Source organism: Amblyraja radiata, chromosome 1 (assembly GCF_010909765.2).
Source record: "Amblyraja radiata isolate CabotCenter1 chromosome 1, sAmbRad1.1.pri, whole genome shotgun sequence".
Classification (NCBI taxonomy): Eukaryota; Metazoa; Chordata; class Chondrichthyes; order Rajiformes; family Rajidae; genus Amblyraja; species Amblyraja radiata.
Genome location: NC_045956.1, coordinates 27,121,663 through 27,138,395, shown reverse-complemented (window position 1 = coordinate 27,138,395; position 16,733 = coordinate 27,121,663). Strand labels below are relative to the sequence as shown.

At 46.4% G+C, this 16,733-nt stretch overlaps 1 protein-coding gene across 3 annotated transcripts in view; it reads left to right on the top strand.

Moving 5' to 3' along the window:
• Nucleotides 1-16,733, top strand: part of tll1 (tolloid like 1) — a 372,266-nt gene that overhangs the window by 191,091 nt on the left and 164,442 nt on the right. For all 3 annotated transcript variants that reach the window (XM_033019027.1, XM_033019018.1, XM_033019035.1), the window contains one exon: nt 14,930-15,035. In XM_033019027.1, the coding sequence (XP_032874918.1) occupies nt 14,930-15,035 (106 nt within the window). The remainder of the gene's footprint in view (nt 1-14,929; nt 15,036-16,733) is intronic.

The following is a 16,733-nucleotide window of genomic DNA, read 5'->3' as shown; positions in this document are numbered from 1 at the left end:
GCAGGTAGCCAGCAAACGGCCACTAGCACGACAGTCCCTTAGCGGGAGTTCGTGCGACTTCAGCTGGGGGGGGGAAAGAACGCCGACAGGAGTACCCTGGAGCCGTCAGCCCGACATCTCGGCAACAGCCCAAGGACCTACGCTACGGGGTCCGTGGGGCTGCGGGAGGAAGGACGTTCCTCCCAAACGGCAGGCTGAGAACCAGCACAGGTAAGAGAATTCTCCTTACCTTTTCTTTACAGACGTCACTGCCGTTTCTGAACAACAGCAGGCAGCCAGCAGGACGTCAGCACAGAGCCATAGATGTCGCTGCCGTTTACTGAACAGCAGCAGGCAGCAACTAATGTCGGCACCAGCATCTCCCATAAGGGAGCAAGTGCCAAAACATCACCCCAAACGGGTAGAGGATCAGAGCCAACAACCCACAGAGACAGTGGGTTGTATTTATGTTCTGTCCCCTTTTTTAAAACAAGGGGACATAGGAGAATAGAAGGCATGCTAACTCCCGTTATGGGAACAGCTGTGTCCAACTTTCTCCCGACTCGCTCCCACACCGGTCAGGGCGGGAGAGGGAGCAAAACTAATGTTTTTCCCCGCATGGATCTTTACAGAAGGGGAAACTGGACAAAGGAGTGTCCACAAGTGCTACTAGTGAAGCTGGCTGGGGAAGACAGCGGAATCGCAGGCAGCCAGCAGCAGCTGTAGGCACGTTTTATCTCCCGCTTTAGGAAGAGCAGTGCCGACTTTTGGTTTCCACTCCGGCCAGAACACCACGGCCGGGCAGGAGACCATTCATATTTACTTCAAGTTGACTTTTGACAGTCAAGTAAGGCAGCAGACGGGGTGGAACGACGTTCACCCGTAGCTACGATTTAACTTGGACCTGCAGCTAAGAGTTGCAGTCTTTTTGTATTTCCTTGCTAATTGCAGGTGCAGAAACAACGGGCTGCGATAAAGCTGGTGGGCTAGATGAAAACAGCTGTACCAGATGTCCCCCACACGGGCCATATCCACTCCACGGAAGAACAGTAAGGACAAAGCTCGAAACGGAGGACCGTGGAGCAGCGGGCAACCAGCAGCAGCCAGCGGCACTTGGATCACCCATAGTGGGATCAGCTGTGCTCAATGTCGCCTCCGCACCAGCCAGGTCCACGCGGCTAGGCGGGAAGGCTAGACACAAAACAAACAAGGTCGTGGACTCAGAGGAGTCCGACTTTGAATAACCGCAGGCGGCCAGCGCCCGAGAGCGCTGGAACGGAAGAAGCGGTGTATGGAGCTTTGCTCCAATATGACAGACTCCGGGAGATGGAGTCGGGTCACTGTGGGCCCTATGATAAACCCACAGCAGTACCTCTTTCAGGGCTGCACAGTGCTTCTACCTCATCAGAGGGGAGCACTGCGGGTCAGTTCTGGGCTGACCTGGAAGAGGGGTCCGCAGAAGAAAAGATAAGCTCGAAGGACCGGTATCCAAAACATGAGTCTTTTAAAGGCCATGGCCCAGGCCGGCCTTCCTGGAAGATGCGGACCTCCATCGCCGAACAAAACCGAAAAATCCAGACTCCAGCGCTACAACAGCAGCGAAGAACCTACAAGAGGTAAACCTGCCACTAGAAACTGTGGAGGTAGGTGGGTCTGGTTCCCTACAATATACAATGGGAACGGAGATTGGGTAGAGTTTACACTTTTTTCTGAATGCATGGAGCATGATTAAGCAGTATCCAGGGATATACAACAGAGTTTACACACTAGTACAGCCCTCCAGTTCAATATATACTGAACCAAATGTTCATGCTTTTGATAAGGGAATCAAAAGCGCAAGCTGAACTGAAGCGGGTTTTCACATGATAATGTAATTGAGAAGCTCAACACGAACTATTAGAATTCGTGTCCTATATATTTATCAAAGACAAAATAGATACCTTTGTTACTGCTTAACAATATAACCCAAAGGTTGCTTCAATGGACAGCATCGATTTAAAAGATGCTTACCATTCAGTGCCTATACGAGGTGACCACAGATGTTACTTAAAAATTCTACTGGATGGAACAACTCTGACAGTATTAAGCACTGCCAAATGGGTATCATCAGCCCAGGCTGTACATGGCATATTTAAATGACATACTCATTATGGGCAAAACTTTGGAATTGGCCAAACTGTAACAGCCACAAAAAAGTTATTTGGAAAACTGAGATTTATTTTCATCCAGTTAAATCTAAACTAACGTCTTCCACTACTATGGACTACCTGGGGTTTCACCTTTGACTCAGTTCACATGTCAGTGACTCTGCCTAAGGGAAAGGCGAGAGATTTAATAGAGGTTGCAATAACCTCACTGACATCAGCAAACCATCCATCAGATTGGTAGCAAAGCAATTGGCATAATAATGGCTGCCTTTTTTCCAGCCACAATTTTGGACCTCACTACCAAAACAAACAGAGAGCAAAATACAAGCACTCTAAATTATGCAGATCACTTTGACAGATCTGTGAAACTACCAATCAAGCTAAAATGGAACTAAAATGGTGGATAGACAACATCTGGCCTTGTTCCTATCCAAGCATTGTCAGTAACCTTTCCAAGGTACTACAATCTGATGCCAGTGCACTTGGGTGGGGAGCCACCAATACCAATACCACCGTGGTAGCATACAATAACCACAGGGTGGAAACAAATCGACATCATGTGACAACCTGGCTATACAAATTGGCAATGGTGTATCCAGTGAGATATTTGGATATCAGCCACTTACCTACCAGGAAGACTAAATTCAGTGGCAAATACCAGGTCACGCAAATTATGGAAAGCACCAAATGGATGTTGAATAAAATAGTATTTGCTGATATCACAGCAAAACATGGAACTCTAGATGTCGATTAATCCGCGTCCAGACTTAACCACCAGTTATCAAGTAATGTTACGCGGGAACCAGACCCTGAGGCAGCGGCGACAGATGTATTTTTCGCTCCATTAAGGGGAATTGTTTATTTATGCATTTTTCCCTCCTTTTTCCTGCCTCATCAGTCGGGTATTAAGGAAATACAACAAGACTCTGTATCTGGTATTAATAGTACCCGATTGGCCTACAACCATGGTTCCCAGTGGTATCGAACGTGGAATCAGAGACATGAACATCCAATCTGTTCTGGAATATCTGGCAGGCCTCCAATATGATGAGGGGCTCAGTTACAGTGCCATCAACTGCGCCAGAAGTGCCCTATCGACTTACCGATGGCAGGGGACAGAGCATTACACTGTTGAGACTCACCCACTGGTACAAAACTTATGAGGGGAATTTTAATACTATCCCCAAGAACCAGATACTCCCAAATATGGGATGTAAGAATAATCCTGAAGATGCTCAGGAATTGGTCTCCAGCAACAGTTCTGTCCCTACACAGACTGACAGAAGTGCCTTATTGACCTACCTATTGCAGGGTACAGACCATTACACTGTTGAGACTCTCCCACTGGTTCATACCCATGAGGGGAACCAGATACTCCCAAATATGGGATGTGAGAATATCCTGAAGATGCTCAGGAATTGGTCTCCAGCAACAGTTCTGTCCCTAACCAGACTGACATTAACAGTCATACTAAAGGTATTGGTCACGGCACGAAGGATACAGTCACCACAAACACTAGACTGGACAACATAATTTCTCAACAGATAAAATTAAGTTTCATATCTTTGAGATAACAGCAGAACAGAAAAAGGGATCAGCAGGCCTCAATATACAATTAGGTCATACCCAACAGATGACCGTCTGTATATAATAAGACATCTGTCGTTATACATGAAGAAAACGAATATCCTAAGAGGCTATGAAAAGGCACATTTTGGTCAGCCACTAGCAACCACACCAAGTGTGACGGTCCAGACCATCTCAAGATGGCTGAAACAGTTGCTAACCCAGGCTGGGGTGGATACTAATTTAAAAAAAAATCTTTTCCACCAGGGCTGCAGCTACATCGGCAGCATACAGTTGGATGTACCAATGGACCAAATCCTCAAGGCAGCAGGATGGTCTGGAGGGGAAGCATTCCAATTATTTTGTAATAAACCAGTAATGAAACCTGGAACGTTTGCAGAAACAATTTAAGTTCTGTAAATTAAATTAAACCCATAAAAGGGGTTATAAACTTGTGTTAAACATTTTATGATTTCAAAGTCGAATTCATGTCCAAATTATGTTAACACAATTCCTCCCACAGTCAAGGCTGACGTGATGCATGGGCTCGTTCCACGGCATTAAATCACAGATCTTTAAAATCTTCACGTAGTCACTCACGTGACTCCGAAGTAAAATAGTAAGATTAAACGAGAACTTACCAGTTTGAAGTTTGATCTGTATTTTATGAGGAGTTACGATGAGGGATTACGTGCCCTCTGCTCCCACCCTGATCATATACTTAACTGGTACCTGTTCTCTAATCTTACTATGTTTAGTCATTACAGTTATCTGTGATTTCACACCGCTGCTTTGAAGAATGGGACGCATGCGTCCTGGCGGGCTTCTTCACGTAATCCCTCATCGTAACTCCTCATAAAATACAGATCAAACTTCAAACTGGTAAGTTCTCGTTTAATCTTACTATTCTCTGCCACAGGTGGTTGAGGCCAGTTCATTGGCTATATTTAAGAGGGAGTTTGATGTGGCCCTTGTGGCTTAGGGTATCAGTGGGTATGGAGAGAAGGCAGGTTCGGGATACTAAGTTGGATGATCAGCAGTGATCATATTGAATGGCGGTGCAGGCTCGAAGGGCCGAATGGCCTACTCCTGCATCTATTTTCTATGTTTCTAAATGGCCTCCCCTTTATTCTTAGAGACGGTGGCTCCTGGTTCTGGACTCCTCCATCATTGGGAACATTTTTCCTGCATCTAACTTGTCCAGTCCTTTTATAATTGTACACGTTTATATAAGAACCCTCTCATCCTTCTAAATTCCAGTGAATACAAGCCCAGTCTTTCCAATCTTTTCTCACATGACAGTCCCACCATCCCGGGGATTAACCTTGTGAACGTACGCTGCGCTGTCTCAACAGCAAGTATGTCCTTCCTCAAATTAGGCCTACTTGTTTAATTGTTCTGAATATTACAGAATCAAGGGACATGGGGAGAAAGCAGGTTCTGGATGATCAGCCATGATCATATTGGAAGGCGGTGCTGGCTCAAAGGGCCGAATGGCCTACCCCTGCACCTATTTTCTATGATTCTAATATTGAGTTGACTCATAGAACAAAGACAATATATTCTTTAAACTCAAAATAAAACTATAGGTCCTCAAAAGAAAACTATAGGATATATATTTAGTGTGCTTGTATAACCTCTGGGCAGTGGGCAGGTGCTATAGACCTGCACGGGAAGGTGTGGCTCGTCAGCCTGGGAAGGCAGTCCATCTAGGAGAGGGAAAACTCTGATTTAAAACCTCCACTGCCTTTTGGCCATATCCACTCAAGAAAATCCGGAGTCGGAGCCCCTAAGGCAGTTCGTCATTGTCTACAACCTCGCTCTGGCAGCTCCTGCGATGGCGCTGGTGCCAAACTGTAACGGCCCTGCTGTTCCTTTGGATCGATCAGCGACGTGGAGAGGGGGGGACGTGCTGCATGGGCAACAGCCTGTCCTCCATATGACATCGCCCAGGCTTGCATCCGACCATGATGCATCACCCATGGTCAGTCATGACCGAGGGGGGCCTACTATATACTGTATAACCTATTCTTATCAAGATAATTTTCTATGGCTGATTTTTAAGTGTGCTTGTATTGGCTATTCTTATCAAGTGAATTTTCTATGGAATAGATAATGAACCACAAACAAGGAGTGATGCATGAAAATGAAAAAAGAAAAACCATTAAATTATAACCAGTTTCATACAAAACCTTGAGACTGGTAGTTCAGGAAATGTAAGTGTCAATTGGAGATCACCAGTGCGGGAATAGGAATACAAATCTAATATCTGCAGCATAGGTTTTTTAGGTCAATAAAGGGGAGGGAAAATAGACTGTTTGAAGTCAGGTTGCTTGTTGTTATGTTTGGCTTCGATGAGAAGAGTAAAAACAGAACAGATTGAAGATGAGCCGTAGATCACACAGATAGAGAAACAAAGTTAACACTTCAGACCAAAGACTTTACTTCAGAACAGATGTTCTGTGTTCACATCTGCTTAATCTCAGTTCAAATGTTTGCAGATTTCTTATGGATTCCAGAGAATCTGAAGGCTGAAGAGTTGATACATTGAAAAACAGAAACATAGAAAGTAGGTGCAGGAGTAGGCCATCCTCCTCTTTGAGCAAGCACCGCCATTCAATATGATCATGGCTGATCATCCAGATACATTCAGGCTGTAGTTGCATTTTCTTTCATCCGAGAACAGAGATGGTCTGAAGAAAGGTCTCGACCCCGAAACGTCACCTATTCCTTCTCTCCAGGGATGCTGCCTGCCCCGCTGAGTTACTCTGGGATGTTGTGTCTATCTTGGTTATCTATACTGTCATGTTGTACTGAGGTGGGATCTGCAGGTGTGTGGCAGATTGAGTGGAGAACAGGGGTGAGCAGAACCGAGTGGAGAATGGCAGAGAGGAAATCAATGCAGTGGCCGACCTCACAGGTGACATGACGAATGCTTGAGGTTTACACAATACAATGGGGACCCGGAGTGAGGAGACCTCCGTGAGGGACGGTGGGAGAACAAAGGGGGGACCAGGTGTGGGGGGAGGGGGGGGGGTGGCACTCCAGTTTAGAATCCTCTGCCCAAGGGATAAGTCTGAGTTGGTTTGTTTGTTTGTTCATTTGTTCCGGTGAAGGCGCTGTGCACACGGCAGCCAGACAACACTCGCTTGTCTTTTTCTTTCTTTTTCACTTTTAATTTAATTTTGATTTCATGTTTTTGTGTACCTTGTTGTGTGTTGTGACTGTCGGCAGACCAACTTCCCTACGGGGATGAATAAAGTTGTATTGTATCATATCGTATCATACACGAATGGATTAGCTCCATAGGCTGTTGCCGACTGTCATTTTCTGCTGGGATGGCAAAAGACATCATAAATAGGCTCTCAGATTTTCCTCTCGGACGGAACATAACATCCGATTCGGGTACTGAACAGAACTTGGAGAAGAATGCTTCTTCTGAGGTGGGCTCTCCACAATTCAGGGCCGCAGCGGTAGAGTTGCTGCCGTACAGCGTCGGAGACCCAGGTTCGATCCTGACTACGGGTGCTGCCTCTACGGAGTTTGTACGTTCTCCCCTTGACCGCGTGGGTTTTCTCCCGGTGCTTCGCTTTCCTCCCACTCTCCAAAGACGTACAGGTTTGCAGCTTAATTGGCTTGGTTAGTTGTAAAATTGCTCCTGATATGTAGGATAGTGCTAGGGTACAGGGTGATCGCTGGTCAGCGTGGACTTGGTGGGCCTGTTTCAGTGCTGCATCTCTAAAGTTTAACCGTCCCATCACTGATGTTTATTAGTGCTCCCTTGTGAACTGTGACTATCACATGAAGATACAGGCTACTGCCTAACTGCTGCCACCAAACATTTGTGCGAGTGGATGGCCACACCTTCTCATGAGCAGTGAAGGCACGAGTTTCTCTGTGGAATTCTCGTTCTGTACACCCACAGATATTTTGTGTCTAAAGGCTTTGATAGATGAAAAAAAAAAAACAGTATAAATTAATCATGGCAGTGTGACAATTTTGCCAGGGTCAATGGTCGGATTATGTGTAGGTAGGAACAGCAGATGCTGGTTTAAACCAAAGATAGACACAAAAAGCTGGAGGAACTCAGCGGGACAGGCAGCATCTCTGGAGAGAAGGAATGGGTGACATTTCGGGTCGAGACCCTTCTTCAGACTGAGAATCAGGGGAAACGGAAACGAGAGATATAGACGTTGATGTAGAGTGATATAGAACAAATGAATGAAAGATATGCAAAAAAGTAACAATGATAAAGGAAACAGGCCATTGTTAGCTGTGTTGTTGAACGATGTGAATTTACGACCGTTATAAAGTCGTCGTGTAAGAGGATTTGTAAGTGTGTCACCATTCGTCTGAGAGTTGCCAATCTCTATCTCTGACCGATGCACTAGTTATTCCCATTGTGTTTCCTCTGTGTCTGTGCTTATGGCAGCCCACCTTTCATCACTTTCTTTTCACTTGCATTTTGGCTGCTCTCTCTATGGTGATGAAAGAGCAGTCCGGCAACCCACCTCCTCGTCCAATGATTCCCCACAGGCAGGCGTGCCAGTCTGCAGAAGTTGAGTTTAGCTTTAGAGACATGGCACGGAAACAAGCCCACGTCAGTCCACGAGTGACCTGATCCACACTAGTTCAACGTTATCATACTTTCCCATCCACCCTCGACACATTAGGGACAAATGTAAAGAAGGCCAATTAACCTATAAACCCAGACAGCGTGTCAACTCCACATAGACAGCAGCCGAGATCAGGATCTTCCTGGGCCTCAGGTGTTGTGAGGCAGCCCGACCTGCAGCACCACCTGGTCTGAAACTGAGCTGGGTAAAGCTCACATCGGTTTAGCCGGGTGGGAGGATGGAGGGGTTTGTTATGGCCAGAGAGGCTGGAGGGATAAGGGAAGCCCGAGAATAGAAAAGCTGGGACTGTAAAATGGTGGCCATAAGGAGCCACGTGCGTGTGGACTCGGGGGGGGGGGGGGGCTGTTTTGTACATTTTGTACTGACTGGGGTGATTGTGTCCATGTACTGGGATGGCCTTGTTGAGCTGTTTGCACAAATTGTATTCCAGTGTCCCTGGCACACATGACAACAAAGAAACCATTGAAGCTCCACGCTGCTACAAGGAGAACGTGTAAACTCCACATAGACAGCAGCCGAGGTCAGGAACTTCTCGGCTCTCTGGCGCTGTGAAGCAGTCCAACCTGCCGCACCCCCCCCCCCCCCCTTGTAAATGAGGTGCTAGCCATGCTTTGAGGTGGATGGAGACAATGAATGGATGTGGGATGGAGATGTACATAAAATTTTGCCCCTAATACATGAGGGCAAGTCGTGAAGCGACGGAGTAAATATCGCAGGACGAGTTTGTGGCAAAGCAATAAAAAACAGATATTGCTGGAAACACTCGGTGGATGAGGCAGCAGCTTTGGAGAGAGAACCTGAGCTAGCATTCCAGGTTGGTGAGGTTCATCAGAAGAGGGAAAGTGAACTAGGATGCAATGGGGATGGTGGTGATCAGTCTGAAGAAGGGTCTCGACCCGAAACGCCACCCATTCCTTCTCTCCAGAGATGCTACCTGCCCCGCTGAGTTTTGTGTCCCCAGCATTTTGTGTCTACCGTGGTGATTTAGCAGATGTGCTCTGTGTTCCTGCATTGTATTGAAGACTGCAGCACAATGCTCTGGCTGTTCACCTCCTTGGTCACCCTGAGCCAGCCCACCCAGACAGGAGCCGCCGGTTGCTTCCTTCTATTTACGGGGCGGGGAAACATTCTCCCTCCCACTCACGATCCTGGCCTGCAGCCAGCAATAAATGAAGGGAAAACATTGTTCAGTCCAGGTGCCGGCCGTGGAACGATATTCAACATTTCCTAACTCTTGCAAATTCCATTGAAATAGTTGGCGTGGGGATCAGGTCACACGCGTGCACACCACTCCACAGAGCAGCATGGAGACCAGAAAGCTGAAAGGAAATTAAAAAATGAATTATTCAAAGCTATGTGAATCGTGTAATTTAACCCACCTATGTTTTTGGGTTTTGAGCACATGGTTAACCCCTCGACCACCACTCACCAGCCAGGCTTGCAATAAAATCGGGGCCAGTGTGTCTGTTTCTGCAGCTGGTCAGTCATAGCTTTTCAAACTAATATCAAAAGTAATTGCTTTTGCATTTCCTAGTTTTGCATAAAGATAAATTAGTTTCAAACTGTGCTGGCATGTACAGATTAAATTTGGCAGTCGACGCAGTGAGACCTGATTGATAGGTTCTTTCCCCCGATTAAATGTTTGTTGTTAAACATTGCGAATGTAGTTCAATAATCTTAAGAGACAAAGTGCCGGTGTAACTCGTCCAGGTGAATTTGAGAGGAGTGTGGAAGTAAATGGTAGTTATCGAAATCAACGAGTTCTGCATGGGTGCAGGAGGCAGCTCAGATGCAGTCTTCAATGTAGCAGGGAAAGTTTTGGTGGGTGGTGCCAGTGGATGCCTGGAACAAGGACGGTTCGACGTGACCGACAAAAGGCAGACATGGCTGGGGCCCATGCGAGTGTCCATGGCTACACCTTTACCTTGGGGAGAGTGAGAGGAGTCAGAAGAGGACTTTTTAAGGGCGAGGACAAGTTCCGCCAGGTGGAGGGGTGTGTTGGTAGAGGGAAAACAATTGGGTCTCTGTTCAAAAAAGAACTGGAGGGCAGGAAGAGATGACGGATCTGCCAGGGCAGGCCTCGTTTTAGATAATGGGGAGGAGATAGCGGGCAGTGCGGGGCTGGGGAACATTAGGTTTGGAGGCTGTGGATGGGGTGATGGCCAGGGGTGATGATGAGCGGAGTCAGGAGATATGGGGAGAAGGCAGGAATGGGGCACTGATTGGGGATGATCAGCCATGATCACATTGAACGGTGGTGCTGACTCGTAGGGCCGAATGGCCTATTCCTGCACCTATTGTTTATTGCCTATTGTCTATTGGCCTTGAGACCTTCCTGTTGGGGGATAGAGGTGTCAATGGAATGGAGGTCCATGGTAAAGTAGCAATGGGGCTCAGATTTGCCTAGAAATTGAAAGTTATTGAAGAGTTCAAGGGTGTGTGAATTGTCTCGGATATAGGTGTGAAGGGACTGGATAAGGGGGGGATAGGATGGAATCGAGGTATGTGGAGATGAGTTGAGTGGGGCAGGAGACAGAAGAGATGACAGGTCTGCCAGGGCAGTCCTGCTTGTAGATATTGGGGAGGATATAGAAGCGGGATGTGCGGGGCTGGGGAACGTTAGGTTTGGTGGCTGTGGATGGGATGATTGCCAGAGGTGATGAGGTCAGAAACAGTCTGGGAGATGATGGCCTGGTGTTTGTGGGATCATGGGATGAGTCATCTAAAAAATCTTCATCAACGTTGTGCCAATTTGGAATCGAATCTCAAGATTTCAGCAGTTCCTTATTTTTAATAGTGTTTTTTTTTAATGATTTTGTATGAAGTTGTAAGTTGTTTCCAGAAGAAGGGCGAAGAAGAGTCTCGACCCGAAACATCACCCATCCCTTCTCTCCAGAGATGCTGCCTGTCCCGCTGAGTTACTCCAGCATTTTGTGTCTATGTTCAGTTGTTTCTAGAATATGGGTTTCAGGTGCTCTGATACTGTACACAAGTAGCTGTTCCTTTCAGTCTGCCAGTTGACAGTCGGGTTCCGGTGGCGCTGCAAGTCGGCTGCCTCGCCTGCAGCAGGTTCATTGTTTTGACTTTTTGTTTTTTTCAGTATGTCCAAAATTATGTTTTTGTGTTTCTCTGTATGTCTTGTGTGGGGGGTAGTGGGGGGAGGGAATAGGGGGAAACCGTTTTCAGGCACCTACCTCGACGGAGATGCAACTTCCTTCCTTGTCGCTTCTTCGCCCTTCCTTGTCGCTTTTTCACCCCCTCCTCGCGGCCTTACAGCTGGTTTGATGCGGCCTTTCCCAGAGTCGGGCCCAGAGGTTCAGCGGCGGTGCAGCAGGGACTGCAACATCGCGGGCCTAGAGCTTCAGCGGCGGTGCAGCGGGGACTGCAACATCGCGGGCCCCCTTGCCGGGGGTCACCGGAGAAGCGCTCCGACCGCTGGCCTGCAGCCTACACCATCTTGGAACCTCAGTCTGTGGAGCTTCTGGCGGCAGGAATGGAGCAGACTTTACTTTGCCATCGTGGAGCGGGCGATCCCTCGCCGGGGGTCACCGGAGAAGAGCTCCGACCGCTGGCCTGCAGCCTACACCATCTTGGAACCTCAGTCTGTGGAGCTTCTGGCGGCAGGAATGGAGCAGGCTTTACTTTGCCATCGTGGAGCGGGCGATCCCTCGCCAGGGGTCGCCAGAGAAGAGCTCCGACCGCCGGCCTGCGGCCTACAACGTCTGGAAGCCATGGTCTCTGGTAAGGAGGTGGCTGATTTGGGAGCTCCGGGCCGCGGGGTGTGCTCGACCTGTCCCGACGTCGGCGTTCCGACCATCCCGACCAGAGGGCTTGAACATCGGGCCGTCCATAGCGGCGACTACGGAGGGTCAGGGCCCCGACCACGGGTGAACAAGGGAAGGAGGAGGATTGTCTGAACTATATTTCCTTCCACCACAGTGAAGAATGCAGTGGTGGATGTCTGTGTTGAATTATGTTGTGTATTGTGTCCTTTTTTAATTGTAACACTGCATGGTAAATTACATTTCACTGCACCTTATGGTGCATGTAACAAATACATTTGAACTTGAACTTGGTTTAGTTTAGAGATACAGCACAGAAACAGGCCCTTCGGCCCACCGAGTCCACACCGACCAGCGATCCCCGTACACTGACACTTTCCTACACACACTAGGGACAATGTACAATTTTACCAATGCCAACTAACCTACAAACCTGTACATCTTTGGAGCGTTGGAGGAAACCGGAGCACCCGGAGTAAACCCAAGCAGTGACAGGGAGAACATACCAAATCCGTGCAGCCAACACCCGTAGTCAGGATCAAACCCAGGTCTCTGGCGCTGTGAGCCAGCAACTCTCCTGCTCTGCCACTATGCCGCTGATGAAAGGCTGAAAATGTGACTGTGATCATTCGTGGACTTTGGAGATCCCGATAGTAAATATAAACAATAATGAAAAAAGATTATCAAGCTTTGAACTTCCACAACGTAAGTCGAATAAACTGACAGAGACAACAGTGTAGTTTGAAATCTTCTCTCTCATTAAGGTCAGCTGACTCAAGGATCAGCTGACTCAGGACCATTACACTCCCTCAAGTGAGAGTTAGATATAGCTCAAACAAAATCAAGGGATATGGTGAGGAGGCAGGAACGGGGTACTGAATTTTGATGATCAGCCATGATCATATTGAATGGCGGCTCTGGCTCGAAGGGCCGAATGGCCAACTCCTGCACCTATTTTTCTGTGTTTCTGTGTTTCTATTTAGCCATTTTAAAATTAAGAATGGATTTATATTTGGTTATTTTAATACACTAATTATTGATAATTTAGAATGGAATATCAGGGCTCAAACACTCCACAGATTAAAGGATAGGAAATAGCTTTGAGGATATAGCTCCAGCTGTAGTCCATTATGATTCAACTACAGTAAGCTTGCAAAGAAACGTGGAGATTGAAGTTCCACTGGTGTGCTTTAGGGCCTGAAGTTACGTGCCTAACAAAGGACCGAAAGTCAGGCTGAATGCAGGAAGGAATTGCAGATTCTGGTTTAAAACGAAGAGTTCCAGGTGTGGACTCCTATATATATTGGCGAGACCAAGCACAGGCTTGGCGATCGTTTCGCTGAACCCCTTCGCTCAGTCCGCCTAGGCCTGTGTGATCTCCCGGTTGCTCAACACTTTAACTCCCCCTCCCATTCCCACACTGACCTTTCTGTCCTGGGCCTCCCCCACTGTCAGATTGAGGCTCAACACAAATTGGAGGAACAGCACCTCATATTTCACTTGGACAGCTTACACTCCAGCGGTTTGAATGTTGATTTCTCTAACTTCAAGTAACCCTTGCTTTCCCTCTCTCTCCGTCCCTGCCCCCATCCTTGTTCTCCGACAGGTTTCACTGTCCTCTTGATTAATTTTACTGATTGTATGCCTCCTTGTCATCTTCTCCTCAGCTAATAATGAAACAATCTAAATTTCCTTTTATAGACATAAAATGCTGGAGAAACTCAGCGGGACAGGCAGCATCTCTGGAGAGAAGAAATGGGTTGCGTTTCGGGTCGAGATCCTTATCGACGTCTTGACCCAAAACGTCATCTATTCCTTCTCTCCAGAGATGCTGCCTGTCCCGCTGAGTTACTCTGGCCTTTTGTGTCCATCTAAAGTCAGGCTGAAGTTGGGCATTCTGCCTCATTAATATTATTCTAACAAGCTATGAGTCTGTGTTGTACCTCCACAGACAGGTTAACTATTTTGGGAAAATAATATCAGGCTGCTCGCTTGCCAGGTGGCAGCCAAAACTGGCTCAAGGGGAATAGTTGAGACAAAAAACAATGCCTGCCTCACCCACTGCCAAATAGCTTACGTTTGTGTCATTCAGAAATGGTTAAGAGTTGAATTGTTTGGCTTCAACCAATGAGAACTGATAAAGATGCAATGTGCATTTGTTTGTGTAACATTGTTTGTGGAGACGCTTTGTTAAGTAACAAGATGGAGATGACTTGGTAAATTTAATTTATCTAATAAGACCAGTGCACCAGATGTTATTGTTAATATTTATTTCACTCCATTTTAAAGTTGATGCAGCGATGCCCCAATTTGCAAAACATTGATTAAAAACTGAAAAAAAAGATGCTGAACCAAACCAGAATCACAATCCTCCAAAAAAACCATGCCCTATAAATTGCACATTCCAGCATTACTTCTGATTAGTGAATTTATTTCAACTATGCTGTGGCAGCCTTTTTTACATTGAGACTATTAGGCCCTTTACAATTACTGTACAGCAAATGCCACAGCAAAGAACAAACGCTCCTTGCAATTTTATACTTAGAACAAAAAAAATCAATAGAATTAAAGAAATGAATGGAATTAAAGTGTTGTATCTTGTGCAGAGTTGCACTTAGATAAGGAACAGTGTGAATGTTTGGTAGAAATTATTTGTTCTTTTCAAAAATTCAGTAAGCAAAAGATAATCTGATGGAACAAAGGGAAAGTAGAAATTTGAAATCTTTACGGTGGCCTCAGCAGATTATTTTGAACCGTTATCCATAGAGTTATGCTGATCATGACTGAAAATTGTTTTTTTTCTTCTTACTTCATGCAGGCCAGGAATACAACTTCCTCAAGATGGAGCCTGGAGAAGTGAACTCCCTCGGAGAATCATATGACTTTGACAGTATCATGCACTATGCTAGGAACACCTTCTCAAGGTTGGAGTCTAAGGTTGCACTTCTTTGACTTTTAAATTCAGTCAGCTAGTAGAACGCAAAGCAAACTTTACCTTGGATTATTGCTGATTTAGGGATCTATTACTTATATTGGAAAGCTGCATAATGACATTATTTTTTCTGCCCCTTACATATAGATAGATAGAATATGTTTATTGTCATTGCACAAAACTGAGCAACAAAATTCCATTTGCTTCTCCTCCGTTAAAAGAAATACAACACGACAACCAATACACATGTACAGTTAATAGTAAAATAATAAATACATTTTTAAAAGAGTTTAAAAGAATTTAGCGGTATTCCTCGAAGTTACTTCTTGCTTCCCAGTGTTCACTATTGGAGTTAAGCTCTTTTACCGCACATGGGTAAGAAACTATTTTTTAGTCTACCGGTGCGAGCCTGCAGAGACCTGAGTCGCCTCCCAGAGGGTAGCAGAGTAAAAAGGTGGTTGGCAGGGTGGGATGTGTCCTTCTTGATATTTATGGCCCTGCGCAAGCATCGGGCCTTGTATATGTCATCCAAGGAGGGCAGGTTAGCGTTTGTAATGCGCTGCGCAGTTTTTATAATTCCCTGCAGCGCCCTCCTCTCAGCCACAGTACAGCTGGCAAACCACACCAGGATTCCATAGGTGAGGATACTTTCCACGGCGCATCGATAGAAGGACAGCAGCAGCGGCTGTGAGACGTTAGCTCTCCGTAGAGACCTCAGGAAATACAGCCGCTGATGAGACTTCTTCAAGAGAGTGACGGTGTTCATTTGCCATTTGAGGTCCTGGGAGATGTTTATTCCCAGGAACTTAAAGTCGTTGACTCTCTCCACCAATGCTCCTTTGATGTATAAGGGAGCAGGTTCCTCTCTCCTCTTCCTCCTGAAGTCAACGACAAGTTCTTTTGTCTTTGATGGGTTTAGTTCCAGGTTGTTTTTGGTACACCAGACGGTCAGTTTTTGGATTTCATCCCTGTAGGCAGACTCGTCATCGTTGTTTATCAGTCCCACCACAGTCGTGTCGTCCGCAAACTTGATGATCCTGTTTGTATTGTGTGTTGGTATACAGTCGTAAGTGTATATTGTATACAAGATTGGACTCAGCACACATCCTTGTGGCGCTCCTGTGCTGAGCGTCAGGACTGGGGAGTAATTGGACCCCATCCTGACAGTCTGTGGGCGGTCTGTTAAAAAGTCCTTAATCCATCCACATGTGTTTGCATTAACACCTAGATCAGACAGTGTGTCCACCATTCTGCTGGGGATGATAGTATTAAATGCAGAACTAAAATCTACAAATAACATCCGCACATATGAGCCAGGACGCTCCAGATGTGCCAGTGCAGAATGTAGAGCTGTGTTGATGGCATCTTCCGTTGACCTATTAGCTCTATACGCAAACTGATGCTGATCCAGGGTGGGTGGGAGTGAGGACTTAATGTGGGCCAGGACCAGCCGTTCAAAACATTTCATCACGGTCGAAGTGAGAGCAACAGGTCTATAGTAATTCAAGCTCGTAATGAATGTTTTTTTGGGTACAGGCACGATGGTAGCAGTCTTAAAGCATTTAGGGACAGTGCACGTTAACAGAGAGAGGTTAAAGATTTTGCTAAAAACCTCCGCACCCGTAGTTAGGATATTTGGTTTAGTTTAGAGATACTGTGTGGAAACAGGCCCTTCGGCCCACCGAGTCCA